General features: G+C 36.3%; 1 protein-coding gene across 1 annotated transcript in view; it reads left to right on the top strand.

Annotated features, from left to right (window-relative positions):
- LOC140339994 (rap1 GTPase-GDP dissociation stimulator 1-A-like) overlaps positions 1-20,075 on the top strand; it is a 90,497-nt gene continuing 70,422 nt past the window's right edge. The window contains exon 1 of the mRNA XM_072424930.1: positions 1-130. Within this exon, the coding sequence (XP_072281031.1) occupies positions 127-130 (4 nt within the window). The 5' untranslated portion in view covers positions 1-126. The remainder of the gene's footprint in view (positions 131-20,075) is intronic.

The following is a 20,075-nucleotide window of genomic DNA, read 5'->3' as shown; positions in this document are numbered from 1 at the left end:
GAGAGATATAAAATCTATCCCTTTACTCACAGCCTGGTAGCTGGAAGGGACAGATCATCTTGAAAGACTTTTTTTATTTATTTTATTTTATTTTATTTTCACTTCTACCAGTTTGATACAGCTGAGATGGGTGAGTATTGATTGTGTGATGATGGATTGTCATGAGGAGCTATTTCACAGGAGGCACAGGATAGGCATGAATTTAGAGTATTCCTCAGGAATTCAGCCTCACTTAGAAGCCATTCCAGTTGGAACTGCTTATCGTAGACCTTGCTGGCTTGATGAAACCAAATCATAGTCAAATCTGTTTGAATGAATAAGCTTTTATCTCTGGAGTATTTTACATGTGTATATGTGTTTTTCTCTCTAAATGTCGCAGTTTATGGAAGACATTACCAAATACATTATATGCATGCTTATATTCTTCGAACAAGGATCCCTAGGCCATATTAAAAACCTTATTTGATTTTTACTGGCATCATTCTGTTCACAGATACATAGGCCTTTAGGATGAAATTGCATTACATATAAATTAGCATGAGGCATGTACATTTTTTAAAAATAGGTACTCTTGACTGTTGCATTACTGCTGAAAATGAGGCAAGTTGGCAATTCACAACTGCCTTGACTAAAACTCTAAATATGTTGGACAATGATTTAGAACTATTTAATTATTTTGTTTCTGTCCAACTTTCTAGTTGATAGATTGTATGCCATGTAACAGAATGATTCTCCGAGGGATACAAATATGCACACCAATGAATTCAGAGGAGACTAAATGTAATAATTAATGTTTATTATGGTGGATTCTCAGACTGTTTTCTGCTCTGGTTTTGCTTGTAATAGAGTCTTGTAACATATATGTATATCATTTAATTTGATATCTACATTCACTGTATGCAAAATACGAAAGTGTGCTAGGTAACCTTAAATCAATGGGATTGTGTTAGATGAGAGTGGGAAGAGGATGAAAGGTCAGTCATTTTAGATTAGATTTGCAAAGGTTAAGTAAGGTGGTCTTACACCTCAATTCTTGAAAGTTAATATCATGACTTAGCTTAATTTTTTTTTACAATGAATTCCTTTTTACATCGTATACATTCAATAACTGCACAGAAACCAGGCCACATTTTATTTTTCCGATAAGTAAACCAGTGCCGAATGCACTTTTACAATTTACACTTGATTTTAAACATGAAATTCTATTCCAAATGATAACCAAATAAGCATGGTGTTTCATTTAAAAAGTTGGACTAGGCAAGTATAATTGAATCAGGATCACAGACCTGAACCAAAGACTCGGTAATAGCTGATAATCCTGTTGTCCTTATGGCCATCCCACTGACCATGTCTCTTTCTAACCACTAAATTTAGGTATTCCCAGGACTTGAGGTTCTTGGAATACCTAAACTTTTTCAGGTCAGGGTTTGTTGACAATTTTCAAAAAGAAAGAAGGAAATATTTCTAGCACAGAGATTCTCAAGGGAATAGAAATGCAATGTAGGAAAACATTGCTATTAAAAAAAAAAAGTAAAAAGCCTTAATAAATAAACTCCGTAGATGTTCTAGCCACCCGCTCTAATTACTACTGTATATCCACAAGCTCACAGTAAATTAGTGTGGCAGTCAGTGGGAAGAATGCCTCCCAATGGAACGTCATCCTTACTAAAAGATCATTGGTGTCAGTTAAACTGACCAGAGAAACATAAATTGCCAGCAATCTATGGAGGAACCCTGGTTGAGAAACACTGTTTTAGATAATCTGATGTCAAAATTCCTTTTTTGGAAAGGAGTTAAATCCAATGTCGAGTTTATTTTGAATTTTGTATCCAGTTAGCGACGTTTGCCTGTCTTTGAAATTCATATTCAGCACCAGAAAAACTTCCAACAATAAACAAACAAATCCCTTAAACTGTACTTGATGAGCTTATGATGATGATGATGATGATGTTCATAAAGGTACAAAGGATCACAACAGGCTTTTATTATGATTCTTATACTCCTTTTTTTTGTTAAAGCCAGGATGAGTAAATATCAATCAGTGAAGTTGAAGCTCCTATCTAGCTCCTTACCATTTGGTATTATTACAGTATTTACTTTTTCGATTCACATAAATTCTATATGTAGGCCATATTTTGCTGCACTCTCCAGCCCATGTCCATCATCCTTTATCAATACACACAGCAACAACAACAAGGCATACTATTACAGAATAGCAGGGGGAATCTCACTCAAATTTCAATCAAATTGGCTGCTTTTTGGCATGATATTAGTGAATGACATAAGGAAGTCAAGTATTTACTAAGACATATATTAGAATGTTATGGTTGAGCAGGAATTCCATACAACATTGCATTAGTTCATTGAGTTTGCTGATGGTTTATGCATAGCTCTCTTAAGGTAATTCAACCATTTCTCTGTTTATCAAGTTGAGGTTTAACTTTAACTGTGCAACACCTTGAATAATTATTTTCAGCTACTCTGTTGTAGGTTTGTTAAAGTGCTTGAGATCATTGTCCTATCACATGGCCCTATTTCAGCCATGCTTTAGCTGTCATACATATGTCATCACATTTTTCTCTAGAATACTTTTTTACAGATGAGATAAGGGGCCTGCTTTATTAAAGCTCTCCGAGGCTAGAGAGAATATACTTTCATCAGTGAAGCTCGGTGATACAGCAAACATGGAATGAATTTCTTCAGTCATTTGCTAGCAACCGTTTTGAATCCTGGACCAGTTCCATTCCAGGTTTGCTGGATCACCAAGCTTCACCAATGAAAGAGTATCTTCTCCAGCCTTCTAGAGCTTTAATAAATCGGGGCCAAAGGCTCAAAGAATGCAAGGTGCCCATTTCATGTGGCTGCAAAACATGTAGCTCCTGGGTTTTATGCAATTTCTTCGAGCTTTGCAGGGTCTGACCTTTGGATGAATTTGCTGGGATGTCCATTCCTGCAAAAATGGCAACTGTTTGACTGTTTCTCCTAGTGAATAATCTTTCTTACTGTAGAATAATAGACTTCACTGTTTGAAAATGGCTTTCTAGCCCTTTCCAGAATAATTGCCAGTAACAATTGCTTGCTAAGATTTTTACTGTTGTCTTTTCTAATTGCCATTGTTAACACACCTGAAGTCTCCTTAAATTGCTGAAACTTCTGCTTTTATAAAGTGGGTCACATTTGTTGATGATCGATTTAAAAAGTGTATTTGATTAGCAATACCTGGCTGCTTCTTACCCCCCAAATTCTTCTAGAAATGGTAAAAGTGTACCTAATTTTTCACACACTGCTTCTGCAGTTTGACTTGGTCTTTGTTAAATAAATAGTGGCACATTGTAATATGACAAATGTGGCTCATCCAAGGTTGAGCTTACCTGAGTTTAAGACCTGCTAACAACCAGTTGAATTGTTTAAAGTCCTGATTCATGAGTCTTTGGAATTAAAAGGAGGTGTATTATATTTTTAATTTTGGTTTGGATCCTCCTAGCATATGGAACCAGTAAATGTGCCACTTGGTTTAAATAAAACCATTGATGGAAGTTTAGTTTTTTTTTTTTTACAACTGTTAATGTTTTAAATGTTTTAACGTTATTTTTGTCATCACTTTTTAAATGGATTACTGGACAAACTCATCAATACTTTTGTAACATTTCTTAACAATTTTTTACTAACAATGGTAAGGAAAATAAATGACCCAAATGGATGCACTAGTTTGAAATAATAATCCTGCAATGCCACACAATGACTATAAAGTCTTTATCTAATGCATTAGTACATTTACAGAGCTGCCATCTTGTGTGTTCAGGCAATTGCAATGATAAAAAATGTACCAACTTGGACTGCACATAGCACTGCAAGTAAATGTCTTCTTCAATAGCATAGAAATGATAAACTAAAAAGTAAGCACAGATCAAATAAAATGTATAATATACATTATTTTTTGTGCCCACCCTAATGTAGAAAACACGGCTCCTAAGCGCAGATATAAATCAAACGAGTCTACTGGTGTGTATTTGTATGAGCATGTTGTCAAACAAAATGCTCGCAAGGGGGAAAAACATCATATATTACAACATCAATCATAGTGCAGATCAATAATAATTAATAATGTTTACTTGACATCAATTCAGTGCACAGAGCTTTGAATGCAGAATTCTGAGTTGTGTGTGTCTACATTGCGTTTTATACACAGGAGTTTGATTTGATTAACACTATGCAACTTCTTCTAAAACTGCTTAGGTGTAGAGAAAGACTGATAAGTGATTGTTCTGTAATTAGTCATCTAATGCTAACTTAATCTACAGTCTTTTAAAAGAGTAACTCTCTGTAACCATTTGAGGTGAACTTTGAATTGATTGCTGTTTATGCTTATGTAGAAATATTTTAAAGCATATCTCCCAGTTGTTGCAAAGAGCACTGTAAAAATGACTATTTTATAAAAATGGCTACTCGTCATGTGACCAGACTATCCTCAAATTTAGGCAGTGCGAGCTTCATGGGACTTCACAAGCTGCTCACCATATCCTGCATTTTATGAATGGGATAAATTGGGGTGAGGAAGTTGGTAATCCCCTATCAGTTAATCTGGAATCTCATTTATTCATTTACTAAATAAGGTAAAAAAAAATAATAAAATGTGTTTTTGCAGGTGGTGTTAGGGTAGTTTTTTTATTTAGCTTTTTTGTACTTTTTGTATGTACTTTTTACCTTGTTTTGTCAATATTGTATTTCAGTTCCAATTTCCTATTCGTTAAGGTTAAGATGGCTTTCTTTTGCTTAGGCTTAGTGTACACGGACTGTTTCCCCAGGGTTTAACCTGAGGCTTTTAAAGCCCTTGTTTGAAATCCCCATGCATTACAATGGGTTAATCCAAACCAGGACGTTTCCTTGAAGCACGTTTATGACATTCATTCTAAACGTTGCTTGCAACGTTTAAAAAATTTAAACGCTGGGTTAACGCTTGAAAGTGCCCAAAAATGTGGGTAAACCCATCCAATTGATTTCAATAGGAAAACGTGAAGAAAACGCGGCATAGGCATTTTCCAGCATTTTAAAGGCAAGCTTTAAAACGCTAATAAAAGTGCACATGAACGCAATAGGAACCTTTACATGCGTTTTTAAAAAACGTCCATGTAGACCCAGTCTTACTGTACTTACTCGTCACTTGCACCAGTTGCAGTTAACAAGTCTTATTACAAATACGGATATCTGCTATCCATACCACTGCCTGTAATAACAGCTTAAGCTTTCATTTAGTTCACAGCAAATACTCCTACTCACAGGAGATGTATTCTATAAGTGAACTCAGAACTTAATAAGTACTTAGAGTCATTACTGAATCCAATTAGTCACACACTACAGCCTGTAATCTGGATAAAATAAGAAAACAAAATTATATTTTCTATTTTTCCTTGCCCTGTAAAAAAAACTAATGGCTTTCTGCTATAGTGAGGTTTTCCCATTGCTAATTACCACCTCTGGTTTGTATGAAGAAAAAGGATATTGGTGCAGAAATAGGGCATGTATGTGGATGAATGCACACACGCTGCAAGGAAAATTTACAGCAAGCTTATCAAAACATTGATTTTGACATCAGTTTGAATTGCATTTCTTCGCATCAATTCACCTCTTATAGCATACATTTACTTTATGGGTTAATATACTGAACTGGTGGAACTTGGTCCATAACAGAGACATTAAACATCTTGGAAGTTGTACTATTTTTCAAGAAAAGACATTTCAAGAATGATGATTCTATAATCAGATGATAAGTAAAAATAAAAGATGTTCACTGGAGAAAATATCCGAAAGCCAAAGGTATTATTAATGTAAAGTTATTGCTATTAGTATGCCCTTAGGCCCAAATGTATCCATTTAAAGCCTGTTAATATAAAACGGATATGCCAATCTGGTTCTACATAATGAAACCACGAACTTGTGTGTGTGTGTGTGTGTGTGTCCTTGTATTATTCTTATTGTTTATCAGGAGAGGTTGGAGGAGCCATAGTGGCTGATTTTATCAAGAGAGTGCGCGTACATACACCCCACTCGACACAGCGTATTAACGTGAGCTGGGTATTACCAGCTGTCTTACAGCATTGATAAATGAGCAGTGGGTTCGAGAATTTGATTAAGGCGATTTATTTATTCTGCTGCGCGATTCAGGAGGATCTGTTAAGCTCTGTCAATGGTGATGTCATTGCAACCAATTAGCGCACACCTCAGTTACAGGTCAGTTTGAATCTTTAGTGCTTTATCTTTTTTTGGTGCTGCTTTTTTATGGTACATTTTTTATGTTACATTATACTAATTCACAAAATTGCCTAATTTATACTTTGATTTGTTGCAGTTGTTGTTTTGATACTTTTTTGTTTGGTTGCAACTCTGCAAACTAATTTATAAACTAATTTATTCAAGCTGTATATAATAGAACTTTATAATATGTCATCACACAATAGTAAGAATGTAAAAAAAAATGTGACAAAGCATTTTGGATCTGATTCAAATTTCATTATAGCTTTGCTTTAGAGAAATATTTGAAAAAAAGATTGTTTCCAAAGATGTTACAATACATGTATCATGGAACATTTAGTAATTTCACTTGTGTATGTCAAAATACATTTAAATGTATTTTAATACATATGCATTTTAATTTTTTTTTTCTATTTTAACTGCACTGGTTTGTGAGGGGGGGGGTGGGATTATTTAAATTTGCTTGGATGGTATGCATTGTTGTGACTTTTTGTAATCTTCATTTTTGTTAGCTTGACCTGTTGCTGCAATGTTTTTGTGCCTGGTTTCTAATTACGGTTTGTGGTGTTTAGCAATTCTTCAGCAATGTTTTGTCATTTAATCCACAAATAATTAGTACAAATGTCTGCATGGTTTCCACTCCAAACTGCTACTTGACCCCCCTCTTTGCCTTCATCTCATTCCCAAAGTCATACTTTCATTTGAATGTATCATGTACATATTTCTTTTATGAATAAATTGGCATTTTGCTGAATAAGCTGTAGTTTTTCTTTAACATACCTCATTCATGTTGATTTGCTGCCACTATACTACACAACTCCTCTGTTCATTTGTAGTAGTGTTATAGGTTTGTTGTCATTGTGCTGTGCTGCCTAATCTTAGCACTATTGTATACAAACACACTTCCACTTGCTGTCCAAACTGGTTGTCAATTATTTGTCCAGCTGAGTTGCATACTCATTGTAACACACCTCATGGTGATGGTCAAGGTTGCCAAGCACAACATCAAATCACATTGATTGCCAAGCTCACAAGCAGTGTCAAGCACTGAGTTTTGCCTAAGAAATATAGCCTACAATGTAAAATAATTTTCCATACAAAAAAATTGTATTACTTTTTTGCACAGAAATTTGGACAGAATCAGACCACTAGGGGTGTTAAATACTGGCGTGTATGCATTATTTAGGTGTTTACACAAAACAAATAGTACTAGTATACCAAACTTCCTGGGACAAATTCAGTTTGTGCCAAACATTTTCTTGCTTTTCCATCCCTTCAGGGTGTTTATTCAGGTTTAAATGCCATTTTAGACCTTGGCCCAATATATATTTATTTACTCACCTCAGCTTGGTAGTGTAAGCACATAAAGGTGGATTCCTCCTTTAACCATAAGTAATATCATCCATGAATGCTGCTTTGAGCCAAGCCCATGACAGTAATCTGGTTTTAAATTTCTGGCCCAGCCACACCCCCCGATGGACCCGTGCCCCGGCATCACAGCGGGACCATCAGATCGCCACTGGAGCGCGGGGCAAAGGTAAGGGGGGCTTCTAAAGCTACCCCGAGTGTGACTTGGGATTACCGCTTTTTGCATGTAAAAGCCACCCCGAGTCACACTCGGGATTACCGCTAGGGGGTTAATGCGCACATCTGCTATGAATTCAATAAATACAAAATCTATCTAATCCATCTCTATCTATCCATATCTCCTATCTATCTATATCTCCATCTCTCTAATATATAGAGAGATAGAGATATTTATTTAGAGAAGATTGTGTGTGTGTCTTGTGGGATCTAAACTCGCCTGTCCGAATTTGCAAGGTTTTAACACCAGGCGGATCCTCCGGTCAGGCATCATAAGCATTTAGGTAGGCGCCTATGTAAACAGCTAAAATCAGTTAACTCTTTCTGAACCTGAAAATATTAGGTCATTTTAAAATATGCTTATTTCTTAGCTAATATATATGTTTGAAACCTTTGAACACATAATACATTTTTATTTAGGGCTAAGTGGAAGATGTGTGGCATTTGAAAGAATGATTTTTATTTTAGTGAAAGATTGACTTATAATGCAAGCCCGCTCGTGTCAACCTGGCAGAAATATGCGCCGCGAAGTGCGCGATCATTGCATGATCATAGTCTCTACGGCTGAAAATTTGTTGATAAATAGGTTTGAGGGCTCTGATTCCGGATCGTGAATACGAACGTGCGAGTGAACTTCTGATTTTGCTTGATGAATCAGGCCCATAATCTCAATTAGGCTGGAGCTGGGGCTTGGAGGTATCACTAGTGGATGACCCCACATAGAACAAGTATCTTATGTACAGGATTAAAAAGTGCATCCCAATATTTTATTTTGCCTGGTACTGGCCACCATTTTACCACGTGTGTTGGTATTCCACTGCAAGCCAGGGTTCACTTTTGCTGCTTAAATGCATAGTAGTGTATTGTTTAAAATGAATAATCTTGAATGAATAATGAACATTATTAAATGAACATATGATAAACCAAAAAATAATTAAAGTTAAGTGATATGTGGGTTAGAGAATGTGTTTTTATTCAGAGGTTTTACCCAGCACAAAAAGAAAAATTTTCTAATTGTATCAATAAGAAAAGGTAGAGCACATGTGATAGATGAATTTTACCTGGAACCGCTAACCGATGAGAGAGGCCTGGAGAGAACAAGCATTGGGAGAAATGGTGGAGGGCCTGTATGACTGGGAAGGCATGGGCTGACAGTAAAGGGGGTGGGAGAAAGGTTATTTATGGTGGAGGGGTAAAGTACAGAAAATAAGGGGGGGAGTCAAAGTTTTATATGGGTAAGGAGCAAAATGGGCTGGTCATTCTTTTGGGGACAGAGTAGAAAAAGTTTTAGGAAGCAACCAAATTGATATTCACAATATATAGAAGGAATCTGTAGTACCCTGTCGTGGTATTTAAGGGGCCTTGTCTACACTTTTGTGAAAAATGTATTTTTCTTTTGTTGATCTATTGTAAATTGTTCATGAATACAATTTTTTGCCAAAACCCCTAATACTACATTCTTATTTCTTAAATATAACCTGCCTAAAAATATCAACTTCTCCAAAATTACATTCACTTATCATGACATTTTAACATTTGCATAAATCTTATCAAAAAATGTCTACTGCTGTTATTATTATTATTATTATTAAACAGGATTTATATAGCGCCAACATATTACGCAGCGCTGTACATTAAATAGGGAGTTGAGAAGAGCGTGAAACCAATGGGCTGTGATAATATAAGTATATTATGTACAGCACCCTGCTGGCTATGATTTGACTTCAATGCATAAAAAAACATTAAGACCCAGTAATGATATCACTGGATATAGCATTAGGTATGGAATGAAAGCATGCACCTTTTCCCTCATGGCGTAGCGTACAAGTAAAATCCACAATTATTAAAATTGAAGCAAAAGAAGCAGTGCCCCACATACAAGGAGACCGCTGTCATAGAAGGGCCCACAGATATGACAGCTTCTCACCTACTCCCTGCTTCAATGATATGATCGCAGTGTCAGGCAGAAATAAAAATCTTATCTTTTTATTTATTTATTTATTTTTTTGGCTCTCTAGGGGTTCTGCTCTGACAGCAGGAATGTGTAAAAATGCATGTCTTTTTCTTTCCTTATACACACAGAATATAAATAACACTTGTACTAAGTACTGCTATTTTGTCTTTCTGCCTTATCCCAAACGCCACTGTTACCCCATCTTTGTCCCTCCTGCTCTATTTCTGTTCACTTGTTTTAATACATGGGTCCTACCTTATCTCCTTTCCCTACAATCTGGACTTCCTGATTACGTTTTATTTTTCGAATCTAATATTTCTGCCTTTTCCATGACTCCTTGTGTTGCTATGGTAAGGTTTATGAAATTAAACATTCAAAATAAACTCTAACTAAAAGATTTTCACATTAGTTATAAAATCATAAAAGTGACCATAGCAATACACCGCTGGGCAAAATATGTTGTATGCAGTTCTTTTTACCAGGGGCCATAATTGTGGCTATCATAAGGATCATTGATAGATAAAATGATTAAGAAGGCTGTGTAAATAACCTATAATGGGAATGAATACTTGACTTTGAATGTGACTAAAAGGTCCAGGTAAAAGTTTTGTTCATTTTCTTTGATCACCCCCCTTTCCATTCCCTTACTTTAAAAATGTAAAATTAAAAATAAAGATTGCCATAAGGCAATTTGTGTATATTCCAGTGAACTTGAAGACATACTTTGTTCTTTTATTGCCATAATAAGTGTGTCCTCTCTGGAAAAGGAAATGATCTCACTGGGCAATAAAGTTTTTGTTAAACACTCGAGTAATTCATTGCGTATGCTCTAGTATAAACCAATTTCATTTTCCCCTCAAAATGTCATTAGAAGAATAATCTTGATTTATACTCAGGTCAAATCTGTAGATGGCGCTGTATCCTTGCGTAAAGTTTATAACAAACTTGTGCTGTTGAAAAGCATGAGAAGTAAATTTGTCAGACAACTTACAGTGACACCCACTGAAAAACAGTGCTAAAAAACATGGTGTGACTAATCATAACCAATGTAAAATTCCAATAAATATTTTTATCCTTTTAGGTAAATGTTTTAAAAATAACATGCCATGAACATATTTTTGTACATTCATTCATTTTGTTGGCATTTCTTTTGATTGCTATTTAAAATGAGCAGTGACAGACACAATTTCCTGTCCTATGTTTTTTTCTGCAGTTCAAGCATTTTTAGGTAAAAATAAATACCTTGGTTTATATTTGAAATAAGTCTATATTTGAGTATATACAGCATTTACAAAAGTATAATTTATCAGCAAGATTGTAACACAGGGAATGATTCCGTGAACGGCATGTTACTTCTTAAATAATATAAATAAATATAAATATATATATAGACCAAATAAATATAAATAGACCCCTAGAGGTAAGTACAGATGCTCCTTACTTACAGACCAGGTTCCTGCGACTTGGTCGTTAAGAGAATTGATTGTTAAATGAGGAGCATAGGATAGATCCGCTGCACGTGTGCAGCGCCTGTCAGTGACGCGTTCACTGACATTCTGCAGCCCGGGGATAGTGGAGGAGGAAGAAACCAAAGAGACACACTGGGTGAATGTACATTGTAAAGTTTTGTACAGTGTACTCGTCGGAGGAGCTGGTCATAAGTGCGATGGTCGGTAAACAGGTAAGTTGTAAAATGAAGAATACCTGTATATTACTTTAATGCGTTTGTTGGGCCAGGATTGAAATTATAGTAAAATAAAAAATGTTAACTTTGAGATATATTTACAACCAAACAAGCCACATACTTCTGCCAACTGTTTAGCAGTTATCTGTTGCTAAAATATTTAATTTCCAAGCTGTAGTTGCATAAATATAATGGCTGTTTCTCAATTCATATTTTTCTGCCTGTAGAACATAATCCTCAATAGTTCTGACAACATTCTGAATGCTGTTTTATGATATTAATGCATGAATAAAAAAAATGCATTTTTTACAATAAATTTGGAGCAATTAAGGAAAAATGTAGCAAATGGTAATTTTCCTGACTAACAAAATGCCCACCGTCCAATGTCTCCACAGCACTCAACACACAGAAAAATTTGGATAACACTATCCAAAATATATTCCATTTATCATTTGTGATGTAGCTGTATACAAGAAGACCAGAAGTGAATATACATCCACAAAGGACAGGAATATCATAAAAGTCCAGACACAGAAGGTAGACATGGTAGATATTGTACTGCCAAGCTACCTAAAGTAGTCAACTTCAAAATTGCTTTCACACTTGGACACACATGAACACTTCTGGTACAGTTCTCTTATACCCTCTATAATCATTAGCTTCAAATTCTTTGCCAACCTAAGGTGTTATAAGGACACCCAATCAGAATTGGTCCGTATTGTGGATTACTATTACTAAGTGCCAAAACCAGTTCAGAAGTTTTCACTTTTTTTGGCTTACAAAATAAAACATAAAAAAAAAATTCTCTCTAGATATGCATATGCATTACACAGACTTTTTTTCATATCTAAGATCTCTTTACTTAGCATTTCACTTCATTTTTTAATTATCCACAGCTTACACGACACAGCTGTATACAAATATGTCCTTGAGGAGTCACGCTTTCCAGCTTTCTTATCACTGAGGCAATCAATCAATTAACTTTTCAGCATGTGACATCGAGATTTCAGTTTGTTAAACAGAATATTGGTTCCTGATATACATATGTAATGGCATGTGTTTTATATTTCATATCACATATATGTATTGAATGTATAAAAACAGTGCAGTTTATTATGAGGATTTGAGTTCTAAATCTGTTTATGCTGTAAATTTTTCTTGCTCGCTGTACCTCATTCACTTCACTGAACAAAAACCTTGCAGGAACTGTCACCCAGATTAAATTTGTAGTTCCTCGGCTGTGAATTCTAATTAGGTTTTTCACCACTGACACTGCACAGGCTAAATTTAGGATGGCAAAGGCTTAAGAGTGAAAGAGACCCAGGATACATTTTAATTGTATTTAAATAAAAATGGGGGTTGTAAGAAAAAACAAAATGTATGACTGACTTATAAATTTTACTTTGTAAGTCACAGCTATATATTTATGGTGGATTTAGGATGCATCTAGTAATAAACAATCTACTGTGTTTCTTTCTTTATTTTTTTATTTATTATTGATGATTGGAAAAGTTTTATACTTTGTGGCTCCAGATAATAGCAGAATAATCTACACATGATTAATCAGGTCTTCTGAATAATGTCCACCAGCAGGTGTCTAGCACCTCCTCTAAACTACCAGTAGCACCAGCTCTCAGTAATTTGAATAGTAGTCTTTGACCGACATTTGTAACGGCCCAACGGTGCGTGTCTTGGAAAATGTATCCTGTTAAAGTATATCAAAAAGCAAAAATGAATGATAATGATAAGCAAAAAAGAATAATGGCAAAAAAAAAGTAATGCAAACAAGAATTATTTTTACATCATTCCCATTCTATTCCCATTCCATTTCCATTGGAGAGATCCTCTTTCACCTTCTGTCCCGGAAACACAAAATGAATTGTGAAAACATGGTAATTCCTCGTCCTAAAATGTGAACCATTGAAAGAGGACACAAACATGCAGTGGATTGACTCTGTGCTCAGCTTTGCAGCCAAGCGCCCCACAATCTACTGTTCATAAATGCACCAAAGATGATACTATCATAATATACTTGAAAAATAACAAATATTGTTGTACCATCTGAATAGTAAAAATAATGCTATTTGCTGCTAAAAAAAAAACTCCAGAAGCGTCAACACATCCCCCATGGAGCACTCTAGCATTTGAACACCACACCTGCTATATGTCTGTAGCAACAGATCTAAATCCTACATTGGTGGAATGCTACACAATTATAATTAAGCTTTGTTCTTTTTGGTATTTTCAACATTGTTGTTTCTTAGGCTTTTATATTCCTTTCCCAGCCCAAAAGCTTAATTCATTCTTGTGTTACCAAACAGATATACGTTTCTGTGTGTTGGTTTCATATCATTCTTTTTCTATACCAGTGTCAGATGCTGGTGTTTTTTAAAGCAGAATATGTAAAAAAAAAATTTCCCCTACAAAACCACGTATGTTGTTCAAGGTCTTATCCTTGTTTGTGAGGGTTTAACTGATAATGTCACTAAATGCCAGGTAAAAAAAAAGGCCGTAAAATGTTGTGTGGCATTTTGTAAGTTTTAAGTTTAATGTTTGCTAAATAGGATGTTTTCCTTTCTTTTTACCTTTTTCACTTTGTTGTTCTACTGCCGTAAGGTACTGAGGTACTTCTTTGTTAGCTTTACGTATAGTATTAGGTTTTTCCTCATGTTTGGTGTTTTGGCTTTGTTCCCCCATGAATAATTGTGAATAAATCAAATATATTTTATATTGCTGGCAGAGTATGCTGCCAGTTTTTGGGAAGTTTCACAAAAATGTGATATGGGACAAGGTTTCGACCACTACCTGTTTTAGATCTGCTAACTGGAGTTTTTTTCCAACCCTGGAACACACTTTTATCAGAAATTAAATACAGGTAAAAACTACAGTACCAACACACTTGGTCTTTGGGGTTTAGATTGCAACTTGAGTGCAGTCCTGGGGACGCAAAATATTTGGATTGTTTATTTCATGCTTGATGACTATTTTCTTATCCAATGCCAATTCAAATGTCTGGTTCCACACAAGGGTGTTTGATAAACCTTTTCTGTGTAGCCATTGAGGCAGAAAAATTGTACACTTTCTGCTACTACTACTGCTGCCTTTCATCATCACTGCCACTGCCTATCAAGCATATGCAGTCTGGTTTCACCGCAGACCAGTGGACATCTCCACAAGGGACCGCACTTCGTACCCTTGAAAGGAGGGTCCTGCAGAAGGGACCAGGGTGTATTTTTCCCAGATGGCCAGCTTCTTCATATGCCATAGGAGTTAGTGCCACATCACTTTCTGTGACTCCGTACAGTGTAAGTGTGGGTCGTCTTCTCTGAGCAGGTCGTGAAAGCACTACCAAAGATCTGTGTTGCCAATCACTGGACCAGAGACTGTAGTGGGACTGGACACAGAGGATGATTTGGATGACTGGGGAAGAAATGCCAGGGTTTGGATGAGGAAGAAAATGCCAGGGATTACAATATTTTTTAAAACTAGACCCCTTCAAAGACTTGGGACCATCTTAGGTAGAGGCAAGAATGTGTGTATCCCCATCCATAAAAGGCCCCCTGGATTCTGGTTTGCCCAAGAAGAAAGGGGGATTGTAAAAAAATAGCAACCCCCCCTTCTAGCAAAAGTCAGCTGGCCTCTTACCTCCAATAGTGGCTAGGGCCATTTTTGGGGAGTGTGCCTCATTTCCTATCACTGCTACACACACACCAGCCCCTCAGATTTGATGCTGGTTCTACACTAGTACTAGATACTCCTAACGTAGTTATGCAAGTTTAAAAAAAAGGTACTAGCAGCTGGATAATATTTCAGGAAGGACTTCATCTCTGTCTGGGTTTACAAAGTTACAATTCAGCAAGCAGATAGAAAAAGGCAGTCCCCTACATGAGCTTTAAAACAGAACTTAACCTTTAAATTAAAAAAAAATGCATGGTCATAATTTTTATTTGCTGAACTATAGTTCCCCTTTGTAGTAATCTGATACAAAACTCTCTGCACACAATTTGAGGGATAATAAAGCGGTAGTGTTTTTTGTGTATTGTAATTTACCCATTAATGTAAATACTGTAATTTTTAAAGAGTAACAAGATTTTTTAAACACCATACTTTTTAATTGAGTATGTACATGGGAGAGGCGATATATGCTGTTTCCTTGTTGTGGTTCCTGCTTATGACTGCTTTATTCTTCTGCTCTGAGCTAAACACCATACATGTTTAGGTGGCTTGCCCTGTTATTATTTGTCATAGAGCTAAATGCAAAGTATTGCATCCTTAAAATTCTAGAAGAAGAAGAATCTACATCTTTGTAAATACTTTATTAGGAGAGCATGTACTAATAAAATGTTAGTCACATATTATCCTTTCCAGTAGAAGTTACAATATTTCCATATGCTTACTGGTGAAATCATGATAGAGGACTTCTCGGCCTCATTTGCACTATAAGAATGTGCTGTGCTATCCATTTTACTGCAATGTTTAGCCACCTGCCTTGCCATCCATTGTGATGCTAACCCCATTAATTACAATGAACAGGGCAGCACACAAAAATGGACAGAAGTGCAAAATTAGCAGAGGATTAGTTATAGATTGGATCTGATTTTTTTCTACATTGCTGACTTCACACAAAGTGCATTGTGTCGGCCATGTTGGTCAAGGCAGGTTTTTTCTAATTTTAGAGCTTCATCCCCCAAATGGTTAAGAACAGAGATGGATGGATATATATATATATATATATATATATATATATATATATATATATATGCACAAGGAAATGGATCTAGCTCAGGTACTGATTTTCCTTCATCGAGGAGAACAGTGGACAGCACAGTGGTCACGAAAGGCCATTTCGGAGCGACAGTGAACTGCAATGTTGTCTGGCAGGCTTATCACAGACCCAACCTCTCCGATTCAAGTAAATGGGAATGGTTGGTAACCATTTGTTGCACAGCTGTTGACTGATCACAGCACGGATCCAGGAACAAGTCACAATTGGCTGTGTGGTTTCTTTTTAAACTGCAGTTACAACTAACGTGTGCTTTACTGCTCCCATGCACACAGCAGCAATAGCTATGCCCTCGGCAGCAGCTAACCATGTTTTTTTTCACTGCAGATGTGACAGGGCCCCTAATTTTACTGCAAATTATCATGAGATTAGGAGTCAGTCAGCGCCATAATGAATATATACATCTTAGTCTACTTCATAGTGTAGAGAAAGCCATTTTTCCCTTTGTTGTAGACAAAGATGTCTATATTTTCCAGCAGGAAATGAGTGGATATCTCCCCAAACTGAACAGAATTCAAGTGTTGGAGAGCGGTCAGAGAAATAGGTTAGCTTGTTGGATAATTTCCACTCATTTGGCATTGGACACCGGTACAGAGAGAAGGTAAATCTACCCACTAGGGACACAGATGTCAAATACCTGCCTGCTATAAAAAAAAACACAAAATAAAGAAAACCACCAATTTAATACTGGACGTTTATTTGTTATTTGTAGGGCACTTGATTCTCACATTCATATTAAGTAGTTAAGACATTCACCCATAAAGACGTTGAGGCCTAATTTGAGTTCTTGGAGAAACTATGCAGAGAGACTGGAGATCTAAATTCAGTTAGGTGCTGAATTAAAGTATTATATATTATCTATTTTTTCATACTTTTTGTCTCTACCCTGTGTATTGCAATAGTGGTGGCCTACACATATTAAAAAGAAGTGGTCTTCAGATAAAAGAAGTTGGCTTACAGATAACAAAAAAGCAAAATTTATTTAGTAATGTTTTGCCAATAAGCCTAATTAAGTGCAAAGCAGAAGCACCGTTTTGGCACCTTTATAATATTGTTTCCATTGTGACAGGTTTCCTTTAAACAGGCCCCAGCAATCTCTTAGAATGCCACATGAAGCCATTTGTTATAGTGTGAAGTTATAGAGCGGTTGAACTCATATTACATTTAGAACCATGGGATGAAAATTCTAGCTGTGCCACTGGCTAAAGGAACTCATTACTTTCAATTCATTTCGTCATATTTTGTACAATTACGTATGCTCGCACAAATACTTTGGACAGTCATTTTCCTGTTATACCATTCTAATTCCCTAAAAACTGTCTAGGCTTCTGTGTGAAGTCATCCAAATCTTAGCCCTAAGGGTATGTTGGATCCAAGCTACAATAATCTTTCAAAAGAGCTTTTTACACACATTATGTATTTTCCCAAATCTGGTCACCTTAAATGCCATAAAAAAGAAAGGCACATCTTAAAAAAATCTATTCCCAGGGTGGTTATTTCTTTGCAAAATCTCAGATAATAACATCTCTGATTTATTGCAAGCTGCAGGGCTGACCTTCTCAAAAGATTAGGAAAAAAGCACTCTTTTTTTCTTGTTTTAAGAAGTCTGCAGCGTAAACCTTTTTTGTCTTTTACATATGAGGCATTGTGGGAGCTGTACTTTTCCATATATATTTTCTCCGGCTCGGTATGCACACCTTGGAGTTCCACAGCTGTACAAGCAGTGAAAATGAATAATATCTGTTCTCCAATATTTTACGGTTGAAAGCAGAAGTATTCTAGAACATGAGATTAGGCAATAAGTAAGGTAGAGGCAGGGAAATATAATACTGCACAAGGAGGACAAGAAAAATACAGAAGCAAGCAAGCAGAGAAATACAAGCCCGAAAGTAACAGAGAAGAGTACAGTGATTATTTCACTTGCAGCCATTTATTGCATGTTTATAGATTAGCATGTAAAATCCCATGACCAGGGTAGTTTGGACCTGTCCACCCTTCCCCAAAATTAACCACTCCCCTTCCCCCCAACCTGCTTACCAACCACAACCAACCAATAATACACAGACACCAACTTGCACTTTAAATAAACAGCTGCTTGCCAGACAATTTTAACGAATAAATAACCATAACTATAAATAATAAATAAACAAACAACAAATAAATAACAAAACAAATAAATCCCACTTACCTTATACAAGCATATTACCAAAAACCAAAATTAACTCCCTTTAATATTATTATTGCAACATCCCTGTTTTAAACCTCATCAACCAGACTGCAGGTCTTAGAAGGCATTATCAATACTCCTCCAGAAATTAAATCCGAAAACATCACCTTGGTCCCTAGCTGCCCAGCACTGCCTCGGGAGCCATAACCATTAGACCACCGTAAAATTTTACCATGCCTAGATTCCTGCCTTCCAAAACCCCAACCACCACCCATCAAACATACCAAACCACTTACCAAAATTCAGGGAAGGTGGGCGTGAAACATTTTCTTAAAGAGGGCCTCCCAATTCAGACTCCCCCCCCCCCCTTTAAACCCGCTTTCCCTAATCACCTCCTCAACTCCCTAGCTAACACTGCTCCTCCCTACACTGCTCAGACCAGTTAACCCTTTCCTACCCTGTGCTGGGGTGTCACACCCTGTCATGCAGGCCCTGGGCCTAATATTATACGGCTATGGGCCTCTCTTACTGGAAGCTATGAGATGCAAGGAACATCAGTGTCCCCCTTTTCCACAAATTTCAGCACATTAAGGTAGTTAGAAAATGTAACTGTAAGGGAAAAACGTGCAGAATATAAAATTATGATCCCCATTTTTCAGGGTATGACATCACTTATCTACCTGTCAAGATACTTAAGGAATAATGAGTACCCCAAATCTCAGGAGACAACACTCCGGTCCAATGCAAGAGTTATTGTTCCCAGGTTTACTGTGCATCTGGGCTCAGACTGGGGGAGTGAGAAGCAGCATAAGGAGTCAGTTAGTTGTGCTATAGTGCAGGAAGTATGTTTCTGAACTGCAGCAGAGAAATATCAAGTCAATGCCCTAAAAGCCAGAAATGGGAGCTAAAACATATTTATTTGTAGTTTTCTATGCATTTAGTTGTTTGCTTTATTGTTGTTAATATTCAGCTTTAAAATGCATTCTGTTTACATAAACTTTATCTTGTTGTATTACTTTTTTGTTATAACATTTTGCATTTGCTGTTTAGTTGTACTTTAACACTGGCTTGTCGACCATAATTTTCTGAGAAGAAACATCTACATACAATTACAGTACATCTAAAATTGATAAAGCGCTGTGAATCCTTTCTTTTTAGAGAATACTAATGTCATCTTTTGGTAATGTTAGTGCTCATGATCTTCTTCAGACTTGTGTGTATGTGCATTCACTTCTCTTGTTGACCTCATCATTGACTGGTGCCCTGCCACTGACAATGGTGGACTATATGTATATGTGTATATGTTAATATGGCCTCTTTTCCATGTCAAAGGGTGATCAGACAGGAGCATCATTAGGTGACAGTTGTTACCCCAGGAAGTACTTTAACATGGTTCTATATAGTGAGCTTGTCAGTTATTCCTTTAATGAAAGCTGGAGAGTAGTGGAACTTTTGGCATTTAAATATTAAAAAAACAACTCTTGGGCTCAGGATCTCCTTGCTTACCCTAAAAAAAAATATGTACACTTGGTGATTTCATAGGTTCTCATTACTCATCCTGCAGTGGGTGAATCCTAAATTGTGCATAGAGTGGCATGTAGTAATGACCAATGGCATTCCTACAGTGAGTCTGTGGTGAGGTTGGCGCTTTACA

The sequence above is a fragment of the Pyxicephalus adspersus genome, chromosome 10, assembly GCF_032062135.1.
Source record: "Pyxicephalus adspersus chromosome 10, UCB_Pads_2.0, whole genome shotgun sequence".
Classification (NCBI taxonomy): Eukaryota; Metazoa; Chordata; class Amphibia; order Anura; family Pyxicephalidae; genus Pyxicephalus; species Pyxicephalus adspersus.
This window is presented reverse-complemented; position numbering and strand designations above follow the sequence as displayed.